A 14,657-nucleotide genomic window follows, 5' to 3' on the forward strand; every position below is an offset into this window, starting at 1 on the left:
CAACACTAGCTGTGGAACCAAATCTGCAACACTGCTACTACTGCCAAGACAGCTCCACCTCCATGTTGTACCTGGACACCATTCAAACTCACTGGAGGAAATGTATGCCCTAAATGGTCAATGGATGTCAAAATATCTATTTTTTTTATCTTAGAAGAAGTGGTGGTCAGCCAATTGTTTGTGTGGGGCAACTACAGAAACTAAACTCAAAATATTTTTTTCAGTACTCGAAAGTGAGACTTACAAATTGGAAGACAACATTTGCAAGAGTTCAGAAGTCTCCTCAAGTGCTCAGTAGCAAGCCCCCGTTCATCTGTTGAAGAAATGTTAGGATGGATGCGGGCAGGCGGCCCACATCTAGAGGTATCTCAGTCTTGGGTAGGTGTTGATCAGCCAAGCAGAAATCCACCTTCTACAAACACTCAAAGACATTAAGTTTACCTGGCCAATTCAAAAGGACCATAATTCTTCAATGTAAAATATACTCCCCTCAAATAAACTGCTATTTTTCTACATACACACACAGTCACAGCTATGCGGACACGTTTGTCACCCATGGGCAGTGCTAGCTAAGAAATGGCATTCATTCATGAGTGACACTCTCCTACATATTACATATATGATCACTTGAAATGCAATAATGAATGTGTCATCATTTAAAAACATTTCTTTATTTAGACAAAGAGAGGCCCTCCCACACGCCCCTCTCACATCATCTTAATGATATTAACAATAAAAAAGAATCCTATTGGAAAGCACGAGGAAGCACTGGGAGTCGGAGCATGGCGCTCTTCAAGTATGTTCGTACGGATCATCATCTTTAAATCTGTGAATATACATATTTATGTACAGATACAAAAAGTGCGGCCAAGGGCTTTGCTGAGGGGAATGAACAACTTCAAAAGGTCTACTTCAAGAAATACTGCCGGCACATACGTGCAGATCGTGAGTGACATCAGAAAGACAGAGCGGCCGATGTCCACCACTTCCTTCTCGTGGATGGTGACCGAGCGCCCGGCTGAACAAGCTAGCCGAGGCGATGCATCCAGGAAAGTGGCATCCCCGATACAGTGTCCCAGGAACAGGAGTAACCCCAAAATGCTTTGTGTAGACAACGGAATCAATTCCCAATCCCTCCATACCATGCTACTGAAAATGCTACTGATAAATTTTTGATAAACGTACTGCTTTCTACTACATGGGTGCACGTTTGGTTTCATTACTCAAATTAGGCCAACAGAAAATAAAGAAATATTCTGAGATCGACTGGAGCATTAGTCACTATTTATTAGGCATCATTTCCTATATTGAGAAAGCAAGGGGTAGATTAGATAAAGGCGCTCTTGGATACAATTAGTGAGTAGACCTTTTACCAAGGAGGCCTTCAGCTATGTCCGATAATATGCTTTAGAATCCAAGAGCTCAATTTTCAAATACACCTGAGTTTTTTGGTAGTGTAAAAGAGACGAATCTGCTCTACTCTCATCCAAGCAATATGGATGAAATCGTATTCTGAGGAACAAGAAGATAAACATATTCCATAACGTGTAACAAATGGGACTTAGGATAATTGAACTTTGTGTTTTTTGGGCCAAATTCTAATCCACTTTGAGCCTCCTTTGGAAACTCAGTTCTTTAGTTCCGACCGCCAAGTGCACAAAAGGAGCTGATTCTTCGTGCACACCCACACACCTAGGAGTAATTCTGGTGAGACAGTAGTCCACCTCGTTTCATTGTCAAGACACACCAGATTGCTCTTTGATTAAGCAAATCAGAACATTTTCATTCACTGTCTACATTACAGTAGATCTGTCAAAACATGTGAGGGTTAGCACAATGTTTAGCTGTTTATAAATAAGGAGATCTGAATTGGAATAGTCCTAGTAAAAAATAACTGCATTTCATATTGGTCATTCCACTTTTAAAAACATGGTCTTGTCAGATACCAGCAACAATATTGGAAGTGATAACTTTACCAATTGTCTGCACATGACAATTACCACATTCCAAAGGACCAAGTCAGTTGAATTCTGCTTTGCTTACGACTATTGCTCACTTGGATCATACAGGCCACAAGAGAAACTCCACAGTAACAGTAACATTTTCAGTAACATATGGAGAATATACTACAACTCTCCCCTTAAACTCCTGAGGAAGATCTCCATACCAGGCTTCACCATGCCAGCCAACAAAGTGCCCTGAGGCCTTGTTGATATCAGGAAGGACATGAACTTCTGCAATAGTAGAATGAAAGGAAAATGGGACAAGACCTGCAAATCGTCTGCTGAACGCATGGATATAATGAATTTATTGACCAGTGATTCAATGCAAAATTCTCTGTAAGTTGGCATGACATATCCGTACCCCTAAATGTGGTACCAAAAGACGGTTGCAAGAGTGAGATCCAAGCAGATTCCTGCAAAGGCAACACTCTAAAAGCCGGTGAAGATGTCCATCTGAACCTGGAATGTGGTTGGGGTTCACAGCAGAGCAGGAGGCCCAGCAGTGAGTCTACTGTTAGTCAAGGTCTGGCACCAGTCTTTGACAATAGTCGTGCTCATTATTATTTCAGAAGTTCAGGACAGTCGTTAAAAGCCATCTTTTTCAATCACCCATTGGCGTGCTCCGAATTGATCGATATTTCTCTTTACTTCTCTTTTCTCTCAAGGACCATCACATTTGGATTCACAGAGGATCGCCTTATCCAAGAAACATTCTTGGAATCTTACCCCTGAAAAAAGTGTTTCTAAGAAAATCTATAAAATACTATTGCCATGTATCTTTCAAGGAGGACAAAAAAAACCTTCTAAAATGTAAACAAATCCACTCGGGCTCCTTCATCTTGGAGGAGTTAAGTCGTAGTGTTGGTGGCACAAGGTAGTGCAGTAGCCGTGCAAACGGGTGGTGCTCATCTCCATAGTCGCACTTAAGCCATCATCTAGGGGGCGCCAGAAAGCGTTCCAAATAGTCGGCTGCGGCATCCCAGTGCTTCCAGAGAAAGGCAATGAACACCACCACAAAGAGAGAACTGCAGGTCCGGTTGCGGGTCTTGACCAGCGGCACAACACAGTTGGCCACCGTGGAGACAAAGACGAGGAGCACGGCCATGACAGCGAGCAGGATGTTGATCAACTTCCCAAGCAAGTTCCTGGCGGTGGCATTCTCCAGGCCTTCCAGCTGAACCACTTGCTGCTGCTGCTGCTGGAGCTCCATCTTCGAGATTCTGGTCTGACAGGCCTCCAGAGCTTCCTGTGGGACACCAAAGGGAAACATGTTAAAAGCTCGGCCTCGCTGTAAACATGACAGGGAAGGAATAACAAATTAGGAATCGAAGGCCTGCCCATCATGGTCCGATTTAAAGCATACAGCTAAAGAAAACCAGGGACACTACATTTGTATGTCAGTGGGCGACCAAATTATTGGCAGAGCGGATTCAAGGATAATTATGGTACATATTATAAAAAGTATGCAATTAATTCTATGGCGTATTCTACCTATTTGGACATTTACACACACTGGTAATGGCGGGATTCCAGTGCTTCAAAAATGCATGCATGTTTCATAAGAAAGAAAACAGTCAGAAAATGCTATTCAAATTGTAATGTAATTTTATCTATATAGCACTTACTACCACTGACAAGGCATTGAAGCGCTTTGTGGCGAGTATCACGCTACTCTGGTACAAAAGGTTAGTGGTTATTCCACTGCTTATGTTATTCTATCATCATAAATATTTTTATCTTGCACATAATCTTAAGAGCGCCATTTGATTATAATAGCCCATTTTACCTCTTAGAGTAACGCAGACTGTGTAAAACATTTGCAATGTTGCACTCAACATCAAACAAACCCGAACATACATTTTGTGTTAACAGTTATGCCTTATTTACTTAGCATATCCTAGTCCAACACCTGTCACCAGATTCACCCTATGTTTACATTATAGGTACTGTGGGAGCTACTCTTTCAATTAAGAAACAAGCCCGCAAAGCAATACTGTACATCTACATGCCTAGCTTAAGAGTACAGCTGTCAGCCAAACCTATTGGTCATAATTATTTAAAACATACACAGGGTGGACTCTGGTTCACCCCGACTAACTGTCAACTCATGCTATTGGCTGTTTGGTGCATCATTCTTTCTCCTATGGAGTGCTTGCATTGTAATGCAAGAGGCACAATCTTACAATCCCAAAAGCACCATTAATCACAGATTAAACGCATTAATTCATAGAGACATTGCATACAGAAAGCAATCAACGACTGCTGATTTGTGAAGTATCTGTGATCTAAAAATTAATTTAGGAGTAATGAAATAGAACATTTTCAGTACAAAGAAATACATCTTTCCATTATGTTTAAATAATATTTATATTTATAGTATTTAAAATGTGTGCTTGCACCACTACTACAGACATTAGCCCATACCTCAGTCGATCAACTGAGAATGTTTACACTAAGTGGGCAAAATTGCCTCTTAAAAGCCTGAATACAGAAATCAACAGCTGAAAGGCGACCAATTAACTTTCGCAAAGTGTCTGACACAGATTGTAAGGTCAGCTAATCGTCACTCTAGAAGAATATTTTATCAGTTTGTTTTACTAGAACAATACAATCCAACTCGATTGAGATTATATAAGCAGTTACGCTGAGTGAATGTGCTTATTCTGGCGTTTTAGTTTAATTTCCAGGGTATTCGGTATTTAAAAAGGCTGAATTTCCTCCTCGTGGGGTGGCACTGCCTGCTCTCTTCTACCACCCAGTGATTCCTAATGGGGTATCACTTCACCCAAGTGCTTGCGCAAAAGTAAGGTTGCATGAAGACAGACAATCAATAAAAAAGAGAAGCAAATCCAACAGGAACGAAAATCTTTCTAATAGAAAAGGTGAGTGTGCACTGGAGATGGAAGGATTTTAGTGGATAACCTGCTGGGCCGAAACTAGGCAAGTTACCTAAGGGAACAACTTCTGGCCGATATTGGACTGTCTCCAAGTAGGCCCTCTGGCTACCAGGTAAGATCTCCTGTATGATTGCACAAAGCACCACCATCCAGCATCAAGGATGGCTGAGGAGTTCCTGAATGTAGCGTTCTTTATCTCAGTCATCGCTGGTGCTGACGATCACTTGGGTGTGTTAAATACACATGACTGGACCACAGAAGTATGACAAGCCCAAATTCAACTTCTACCAAATTTACGATGATCTGAGTCTTACCTCGGACCCAAAGTAAATAATTACTCACGGCCAATCTCCTGAGCCACACATTACGTCTTGCCGACCCTTTGGGAAACCACCTTTACAAAGTTGCCTTTACCATGCATGGTAAGTATTGGTAAGATATAACAAATATATAAAGCTAGATTTAGGGTTATGGGGTAAGTAATGGTAGAGTGTGGTAAGAGTGCATTTAGGATTATGGGGTTGGTAGTGGAAAATGGTGGTAAGGGTAATTTGGAGATTTAGGGGTCGGTAGTGGTAAGGGTAATTTGAGGGTTTACGGGTGGTAGTGGTAAATGGTAATTCAGGGGTTTAGGGTTGGGTAGTGGTAAAGGGAGGTATGGATCGTTTAAGGGTGTAGGGGGTGGGTAGTGGCGGAGGAAGGTTAGGAGTAACGAAAAAAGAGAGGGTTGGAGGGCCCCCCTCAAAAAGAAGAAGAAAAAGATGCACATTTATGGGTGGGTAGAGGTAAAGGAAGGGAGGGGGGTGTGCTATGAGTTTTATTTACCTTATTATACTTACCATACATGGTAAAGACAGCTGTAAAGGCTGCATGGAAAAGACAAGCGTGGTAAAGGAAAGCATGGTATCATTATACAACCAAACCTTTCCCAACAGAAGATTAACACACTCTGAGGAAAAGAGGGAGAACAAAATATTCCTTCTGTACAGTTGTTTGGTCTGTCTTGTTCCGCTACAGGGAGTTGGGCTGTAACTTGTTGTGCTAAATGAATACACACCTGTATGTCGCGGGCTCGCTCGTAGGACTGATATGCTATCTTCTCCTCCATGCTGGCCAGCTCTTGCTTGAGGTTCAGAATTTCATTCTGGTGAAGTTCAGTCAAGTCATTCAGCTGCTCTTCCAGACGCTCACATCTGAAGAATGAAAGTGGTCAGGTGAAATAAGAGCTTTGGCAAAGTGTATGTCATTGGAAAAAGACAATTGCTGACGTTCTGTACCCTTCCACCAGCAGAACTCTACTACTTCACGCCTGTGCACACGCTTACTGCACCCAACTCTTCCTGACCTCGCATGCGCTACTGGAATCAAACTCACTGCCCTCCCAAACCCTTGTTTCTACTTTGTCTCTTCAGCAGGGTCTGTTCTTCCCACCCTTCACCCACAACATCTCCTGCGCCGCACCTTGTCGGCCACTGCTGCTCCGACCATGCTCAGTCAATGTGTGCTCTACAAATAAGCTGGATATGTAGGACAAACATTTGTAAGACGGTGCAACAGGGGAGCCCCCTTTACTGATCTGGGTCTTTATCTCTCCTTCTCAGTGAGCTCCAATTGTACTTCCCAAAAGCACTTACTTGCTACCTTTAGAAATTAATAGCATAGGGTTTCCCAGTGGAGATTGTATCTGTCTTTGCAGTACACACTCCAAGTTTAACCTCAAATTGAAGAACACTTTTTGAGCTCTACGCAACCGGTGGGCATGAGTACTGCGTGTCAAGTAGACTCCTCAGATGTGGACCTCACCTTTATCTTTCAAACTGTGCCCGGGCACTGTGGAAGCAGCACCGAGGCCGTGCCAGCTGTGCAGATGTTGGATACAACAGCCTGACGTCACCAGGAGCAGGTAGGGTAGCAAGGAGTGCTTAAGAGGCTGAATCAGACTCCCAGGACCTGCTCATTTCCTGGGAGAGGTGATTCACGCTGAGATCAGAGTCCATCTCATATCACTCCAGTGAGATAACATAACCCTGGTTTATGAACGAGGGGAGCAGGGTGACAGAACGTGATCAGCACTCAGTTCTCAGCACCTGGCCACCTGGACCTCGTTCCCATGATGACACCAACAGTGAGCTCATCAGACTCAACTGCCCTCTGCAAGAAATGGCAACAACTCCACCTGGTAAGCAGTGCGAGGGCCAGAAGGTGTCCAGATTTTGTAAAACACATTCGAGCCACCCAACTCCCTACCCAGATAGATCTCAAATCCGACATTCAAGGTGCAGATGTTCTGAAAGTGCCACACTGGTGGTAATCCGAATACCACAAGCAGTCAACACCTGCAAGCAACCCTGGACCTCAGCATAATGTTGCATACACGAGTAAAGAGTCAGTCAACACAGCTTGGCATCGTTCTGAGCCCGTTCTATGGGGCCACGGCCTAGACTAGCTCGAATGACTGCCTACAATCACAATAATTCTATCAGTGCACACATTTGCTAGCATGGCCACCCACCCCAGACACAGACGCACTGCCCAGCAGTACCTGGTCTCTTTCGAAATTCTCTGAATGATCTGTGCGTTCTGAGAGAGCACAGAGAAGACATGCACACTCACTAATAGATGCATTGGACTGGCTGCCGAATGCGGAGAGATTCCAAAGCAGACCTACACATGCCCGACCGGTTGTCAAAAGCTCGGATTCCAGAGCAGACCTGACTACACATGCACTAACATATGCATGGGACTGGTTGACAAATGCTGTGAGATTCCAGAGCAGACCACACATGCACAAACCGATGCATCAGACTGCTGCTGAATGCGGTGAGATTCCAGGGCAGACCTACACATGTCCTAACAGATGTATCGACTGGTTGTCAAAAGCTCGGATTCCAGAGCAGACCTGACTACACATGCACTAACATATCCATGGGACTGGTTGACAAATGCAGTGAGATTCCAGAGCAGACCACACATGCACAAACAGATGTATCAGACTGGCTGCCGAATGTGGTGAGATTCCAAAGCAGCCCTGCACATGCACTAAAGGATGCATCGGACTGGTTGCCGAATGCAGCAAGATTCAAAAGCAGCCCTGCACATGCACTAAAGGATGCATTGGACTGGCAGCCGAATGCTGTGAGATTCCATGGCAGACCTGCACATGCACTAACAGATGCATGGGGTTTGGTTGTCGAATGCGGAGAGATTCCAGAGCAGACCTACACATGCACTAAAGAATGCATCGGACTGGTTGCTGAATGCTGAGAGATTCCAGAGCAGACCAGCACATGCAGTAACAGATGCATTGGACTGGCAGCCGAATGCTGTGAGATTCCAGGGCAGACCTGCACATGCCCTAACAGATGCATGGGGTTTGGATGTCGAATGCTGAGAGATTCAAGAGCAGACCTGCACATGCACTAAAGAATGCATCGGACTGGTTGCTGAATGCTGAGGGATTCCAGGGCAGACCAGCACATGCACAAAGGATGCATCGGACTGGCTGCCGAATGCGGTGAGATTCCAAAGCAGCCCTGCACAAGCACTAAAGGATGCATTGGACTGGTTGCCGAATGTGGAGAGATTCCAGAGCAGACACACAAACAGAAGCATCAGACTGGTTGCCGAATGCTGAGAGATTCCAGAGCAGACCAGCACATGCATAAACAGATCCATCAGACTGGCTGCCGAATGCGGTGAGATTCCAAAGCAGCCCTGCACAAGCACTAAAGGATGCATTGGACTGGTTGCCGAATGCCGAGAGATTCCAGAGCAGACGCACTAACAGAAGCATCAGACTGGTTGCCGAATGCCGAGAGATTCCAGAGCAAACCAGCACCTGCACTAACAGATGCATTGGACTGGCAGCCGAATGCTGTGAGATTCCAGGGCAGACCTGCACATGAACTAAAGAATGCATCAGACTGGTTGCTGAATGCTGAGAAATTCCAGGGCAGACCTGCCCATGCACTAACAGATGCATGGGGTTTGGTTGTCGAATGCTGAGAGATTCCAGAGCAGACCAGCACATGCACTAACAGATGTATGGGGCTGGGTGCCGAATGCTGTGAGATTCCAGAGCAGACCTGACATGCACAAGCAGACCTGCACATGCAATAAAGAATGCATTGGACTGGTTGCCGAATGCTGAGGGATTCCAGGGCAGACCAGCACATGCACCAAAGGATGCATCGGACTGGTTGCCGAATGCGGTGAGATTCCAGAACAGCCCTGTACATGCAGAAGCAGACCTGCACATGCAATAAAGAATGCATTTGACTGGTTGCCGAATGCTGAGAGATTCCAGGGCAGACATGCACTAAAAGACGCATCAGACTGGCTGCCGAATGCAGTGAGATTCCAGAGCAGCCCTCTACATGCAGAAGCAGACCTGCACATTCAATAAAGAATGCATTGGACTGGTTGCCGAATGCTGAGAGATTCCAGGGCAGACCTGCAGAGGCAGACCTGCACATTCAATAAAGAATGCATTGGACTGGTTGCCGAATGCTGAGAGATTCCAGGGCAGACCTGCACATGCACTAACAGATGCATCAGTCTGGCTGCCGAATGCAGCGAGATTCCAGAGCAGCCCCGTACATGCAGAGGCAGACCTGCACATCAATAAAGAATGCATTGGACTGGTTGCCGAATGCTGAGAGATTCCAGGGCAGACCTGCACATGCACTAACAGATTCATCAGACTGGCTGCCTAATGCAGTGAGATTCCAGAGCAGCCCTGTACATGCAGAAGCAGACCTGCACATGCAATAAAGAATGCATTGGACTGGTTGCCGAATGCTGAGAGATTCCAGGGCAGACCTGCACATGCACTAACAGATGCATCAGACTGGCTGCCGAATGCAGTGAGATTCCAGAGCAGCCCTGTACATGCAGAGGCAGACCTGCACTTTCAATAAAGAATGCATTGGACTGGTTGCCGAATGCTGAGAGATTCCAGGGCAGACCTGCACATGCACTAACAGATGCATCAGACTGGCTGCCGAATGCAGTGAGATTCCAGAGCAGTCCTGTACATGCTGAAGCAGACCTGCACATGCAATAAAGAATGCATTGGACTGGTTGCCGAATGCTGAGGAATTCCAGGGCAGACCTGCACATGCACTAACAGATGCATCAGACTGGCTGCTGAATGCAGTGAGATTCCAGAGCAGCCCTGTACATGCAGAAGCAGACCTGCACATGCAATAAAGAATGCATTGGACTGGTTGCCGAATGCTGTGAGATTCCAGGGCAGACATGCACTAACAGACGCATCAGACTGGCTGCCGAATGCAGTGAGATTCCAGGGCAGACCTGCACATGCACTAACAGATGCATCAGACTGGCTGTCGAATGCAGTGAGATTCCAGAGCAGCCCTGTACATGCAGAAGCAGACCTGCACATGCAATAAAGAATGCATTGGACTGGTTGCCGAATGCTGAGGAATTCCAGGGCAGACCTGCACATGCACTAACAGATGCATCAGACTGGCTGCTGAATGCAGTGAGATTCCAGAGCAGCCCTGTACATGCAGAAGCAGACCTGCACATGCAATAAAGAATGCATTGGACTGGTTGCCGAATGCTGAGAGATTCCAGGGCAGACATGCACTAACAGACGCATCAGACTGGCTGCCGAATGCAGTGAGATTCCAGGGCAGACCTGCACATGCACAAACAGACGCATCAGACTGGCTGTCGAATGCAGTGAGATTCCAGAGCAGCCCTGTACATGCAATAAAGAATGCATCAGACTGGCTGCCGAAGGCTGAGAGATTCCAGGGCAGACCAGTACATGCACCAAAGGATGCATCGGACTGGCTGCCAAATGCTCAGTCGAACAATGAACGCTGTAACTCATCGTCCACACACAATAATTTGTCTCTAAGAGTTGACTGAGGGTCAAACATTCTAAGCTCACAAAAACACCCACCACCAGATGAGCAAGTGGGGGGGCTTGTGTAGGAAATTCGCCAGAAATCTCTCTTCACAGCCATCAATTGCTAGCTGGGGCGTACTCACAATTCTGCTATTCCACATCTGACCTTGTCAGCAGAAATGCATGGCTAGCGTTATACCCCTCGGCATGCTATACGTCATGCACAGCCAGTCTAGGACAGAGAATGCTATTAAAAAAATACCACCCAATCCAAACAGTGGATTGGGTCGTCACTGCTTGAGCCTCCCCGACTCCCGTCAATGCTTCCTAACCTTCTCCTTCAGTAAACTCCCTTCTGTTTTAGTAATTTGACCATCACAGTACTATACCAATGCTCTTCAACCATAATGTGCTGCCCTGCACACCCACCCAGCTTTGACATTGTCAGAAACGTTGTAGAATCTCTCTAAGGCAGGCTGCAACTCATCGGAAGCTCCAGTGCCCTCACCACAGCAGAGAGCGTGGTCATCCTCCTGGAGGTGTGTCTGCAGCAGAGCGGGCAGATGAAATCCCACACTAGGAATCACACACAACTCTGCCAATGCAACTTAAACCCATCCTGCAGTTCAGTTATTGGCACAGACAAATCAATACCAACTTCGCTCGGGCCCAAGCGTGTGCACCCCCACAGCATAGAAACCCCATAAACCTCTACGGGTGCACTTTAATTCATTTCTTTTGCGGGGAGGAGGGGGCATGCACCTCATTACAGGAGTGGATCACTCAATCAAAGTCAGGGGAGAGCTGGACTACAGTTGAATAAGTTGTCACTAAACTGCACCATAATGCTGTTCTAGCTGAAACAATGGACTCACAGTAAATCTCGCATCATGATCTCCTTCATCCTGAAATGACATCCATTACTAATAATAAAAGTGACGTATGGGAGGAAATTGTAGGTCAGCGGGATGGGATCTTTAGCAAAGTAAAAAGGACAAAGGTCTCTGGGATCTAAGAAAAGCATTAGGGACGCACAGAGCGCAAGGACCGAAGGCAGGCCGACTCACTCTTTCACTCACTGGGCACAAACTACCAAGCATGTCGTCTCTCACCCTTGCATGTGTAGGCTTCTAGCCTGTTGAGGCACTGAGCCTCAATCGGACTGGGGTTCACCCTACTGGGGCTAGTCCGCCTTTGTAGTTTGAGGCATGAACCGCGGCTCAGAAGTTTGTGTTCCACCGGCCTGGGAGGAGTATGTGGAATCCACCCTTTAAAAACTGTGGGTTCTGCTCACGTTGCAAGCCTTGGCTGATCTTCCACTTCTTCCTCGGTCAGGGGTTTTTCAACAGTGGGCACTATGCGTTGACTTAAAAAAATGGCTCCTGCCTACTCCTTGCCACCAATCCCCATTCTTGGCCTTCTAGCACCTTCTTATTCATTCAACATCTCAGCCAACGCACCTTGTCATATGGCCTACTGGGCCTTCTCTTATTACCCTCCTGTTCTTGTGAAAACACACTATGACCAGGCTGGTGCTGTTTAGCCCTCTATAGGTTTTCGTCCTTATCACAATTACCATTTGCGCGTCTTCTCTCTCACACACCCTCACTCACATACCTACAGGTGCTGCATCCCACAGCACTTTAACAGCACCTCAGTGGTAATTCGCAGACGATGTAACACTTCCCACGTAGGCTCAAAACAAAAACACCACCCTTCCAAACCACCCACCCAGTGTTGCTAGTAACCTGTACATGTAAGCGATTCAGTGTCCCCACATAGGGCAAAGCGCTGTATAAATGCTAAGGTACAATTAAAGCTTGAAGACCAACTTCCATCCAGCGCTTCTCTTCTGACCTACACAAGGACTTGCTATTCAAGCTTTGGGAGAGCAGAGAACATGACTTGCACATATTCATCGCTAAATGCTGCCAGTTTTTATCAGGAGAAAAAGACTCCTGTGCCCTCCAACACTCCACCGCTAAAATCCAACAGGGCTGCAACATAGCCAAGCAAGTCCAAGAGGTTGAAAGGTGGAGCCAGAAACATGCCCATGGTCACAGCTGAAACCAGCCACTGCGATAACAAAACCTAAATGTGGGTGAGAATTGGCAAACACAGGATGTCAACAATACTAAAGGCATTTACATTCGCTGGGTACATTCTGCATAGTGAGATTAGCAAAAGGCTGATTCATGGAAGACAAACACACTGTTTACAGAGGTGTATACAGGTCTGTATAAATACACAGAGCACTTGGCTTCCATCTGCGCCTGTGGGCGGTCCGGGAGGAGAGGTGCATGTCTGAGGCCACTTGAGACAGCCAACCGAGAGGCGGTGTGTGGAGTACTAACAACAAGTCACCAGTCAGCCTGAAGTACCTCCGAGCTGCAATCAGCTGAATGTCGCGTTCAGTAGACGAAAGGCGTTGCACAAAGCCCCCGCGCTTCCTGCCAAGGAACAGCTAATACTGTGTGATCAAGAAAAGATTACATGCATAAAGGGCTACGGATTGTCAATCGAAAGGTTCATGATATCCGAGGGCTGAACTCACTGACCAAGGCTCCGGGTCCGCTGAGGGTTGTTTAAGTGCACAGCGTGGGACAGTGGGTCCCAGGTGGAGACAACACTAGCCTTTCTTCTGCCGATCTAAGGAATCCCTATGGAGGCCACAAACCCAGGCACACTGGGGACCACCTGAGTGTAGGCTCTGAAGCTGGTCGCCTACTGGGCCTCGCCTACCCCGAGCCTTTGTCCTGTAAGGAGGAGTACAAACCCTCCTGTAGGGACCTCTCTGGAGGAAACATGGGTTCATGTAGGCTCAATGACATCGAACACAGCGCATCCTGAAATCTAGAGCCTCCCATGAGGGGGGAACGAGGCTAAATGTAGGCTACAAGGGGTGAGAGCACCAGCACTTCCACAGGCCCTCTTTGGAAGTAATAAAAGAGAATACTCTGGCTGGCAGAAGTCCAAACACTGACTTTCCCTAAGTTTCGGTTGAGTTCTGCAAACAGACTCAATCTCACTTGGGCGAAAATGCAGACACAGCTTTGTTCTGCGGCAGAGAGAGCCCGCTGGAGGGGTCACCGGAAGTACAAATTATAGCTGCAAAAAAGAGGATGTTTCATCTCCAGGAAGAGCAGCATGGGCAGGCATTTTCGCAGTCCTTGGACAAGTGGGGTTTTCTGCTCTGTGCCCTTTCTCCTTCCTCATTGGCACAGAGGTGGCATTTGTTGGCTGCTCCATTCTGGAGCTCGGCCTCTCCCCTAGATGGTGGTGCCACGGGCGAAGGTAGCCTTGGTCTCCATTGCCCTCAAACCAGCCTTAAAACTAAAGAAATGTTACCATTTCGAGAAGATTCACTGTCAAACTAACAGAACCACTGCAACGGAGGTGAAAAGAGAATGGGCAACTCACAGCCTTAACGAGATATCACTCCACATGTCTTAAGTGTGTGGATGAAAGACCACGAGCATCTATTGTTTGTGGCCAGCCCCATCAGCATCTCAGATAGAAAAACCCAACCGTGGTCACTCCAAGAAACACGCAATTCATCCAAGGTACAAAGACTACGTGTATCCACTGGTGTCCATGCCCAAGACAAATCAATGCACCAGCATAACAATACAAGCAGATTCGCTCTCTATTAAGCTGAAATTATTTTAATTATAATGCCTCTGGACAAAAAGGATCGCTTTCGTGCTGAGCCAATGGCTCCTAAAAAAATAATGAAGGAGCAGACAAACTATTTAAGGACAACACAAGAGACTGAAGATGCTATACGGACTAGTGCCTTGTGACTTCCATTAAATGGGGAGCTTTAAGTGGGCCGGGTCTGGCAGGTACCAAACATAGTCAAAGCTCAAACACATG

At 46.5% G+C, this 14,657-nt stretch overlaps 1 protein-coding gene across 8 annotated transcripts in view; it reads right to left on the bottom strand.

Moving 5' to 3' along the window:
• Window positions 1-652: 652 nt before the first annotated feature.
• Window positions 653-14,657, bottom strand: part of TMCC1 (transmembrane and coiled-coil domain family 1) — a 467,271-nt gene continuing 453,266 nt past the window's right edge. For all 8 annotated transcript variants that reach the window (XM_078661694.1, XM_078661697.1, XM_078661701.1 and 5 more), the window contains 2 exons: window positions 5,958-6,093; window positions 653-3,249 (listed from right to left, as the gene is read on the bottom strand). In XM_078661694.1, coding sequence (XP_078517820.1) covers window positions 2,935-3,249; window positions 5,958-6,093 — 451 coding nt within the window. In that variant the 3' untranslated portion in view covers window positions 653-2,934. The remainder of the gene's footprint in view (window positions 3,250-5,957; window positions 6,094-14,657) is intronic.

This window comes from Lissotriton helveticus, chromosome 9 (genome assembly GCF_964261635.1).
Source record: "Lissotriton helveticus chromosome 9, aLisHel1.1, whole genome shotgun sequence".
Taxonomy (NCBI): domain Eukaryota; kingdom Metazoa; phylum Chordata; class Amphibia; order Caudata; family Salamandridae; genus Lissotriton; species Lissotriton helveticus.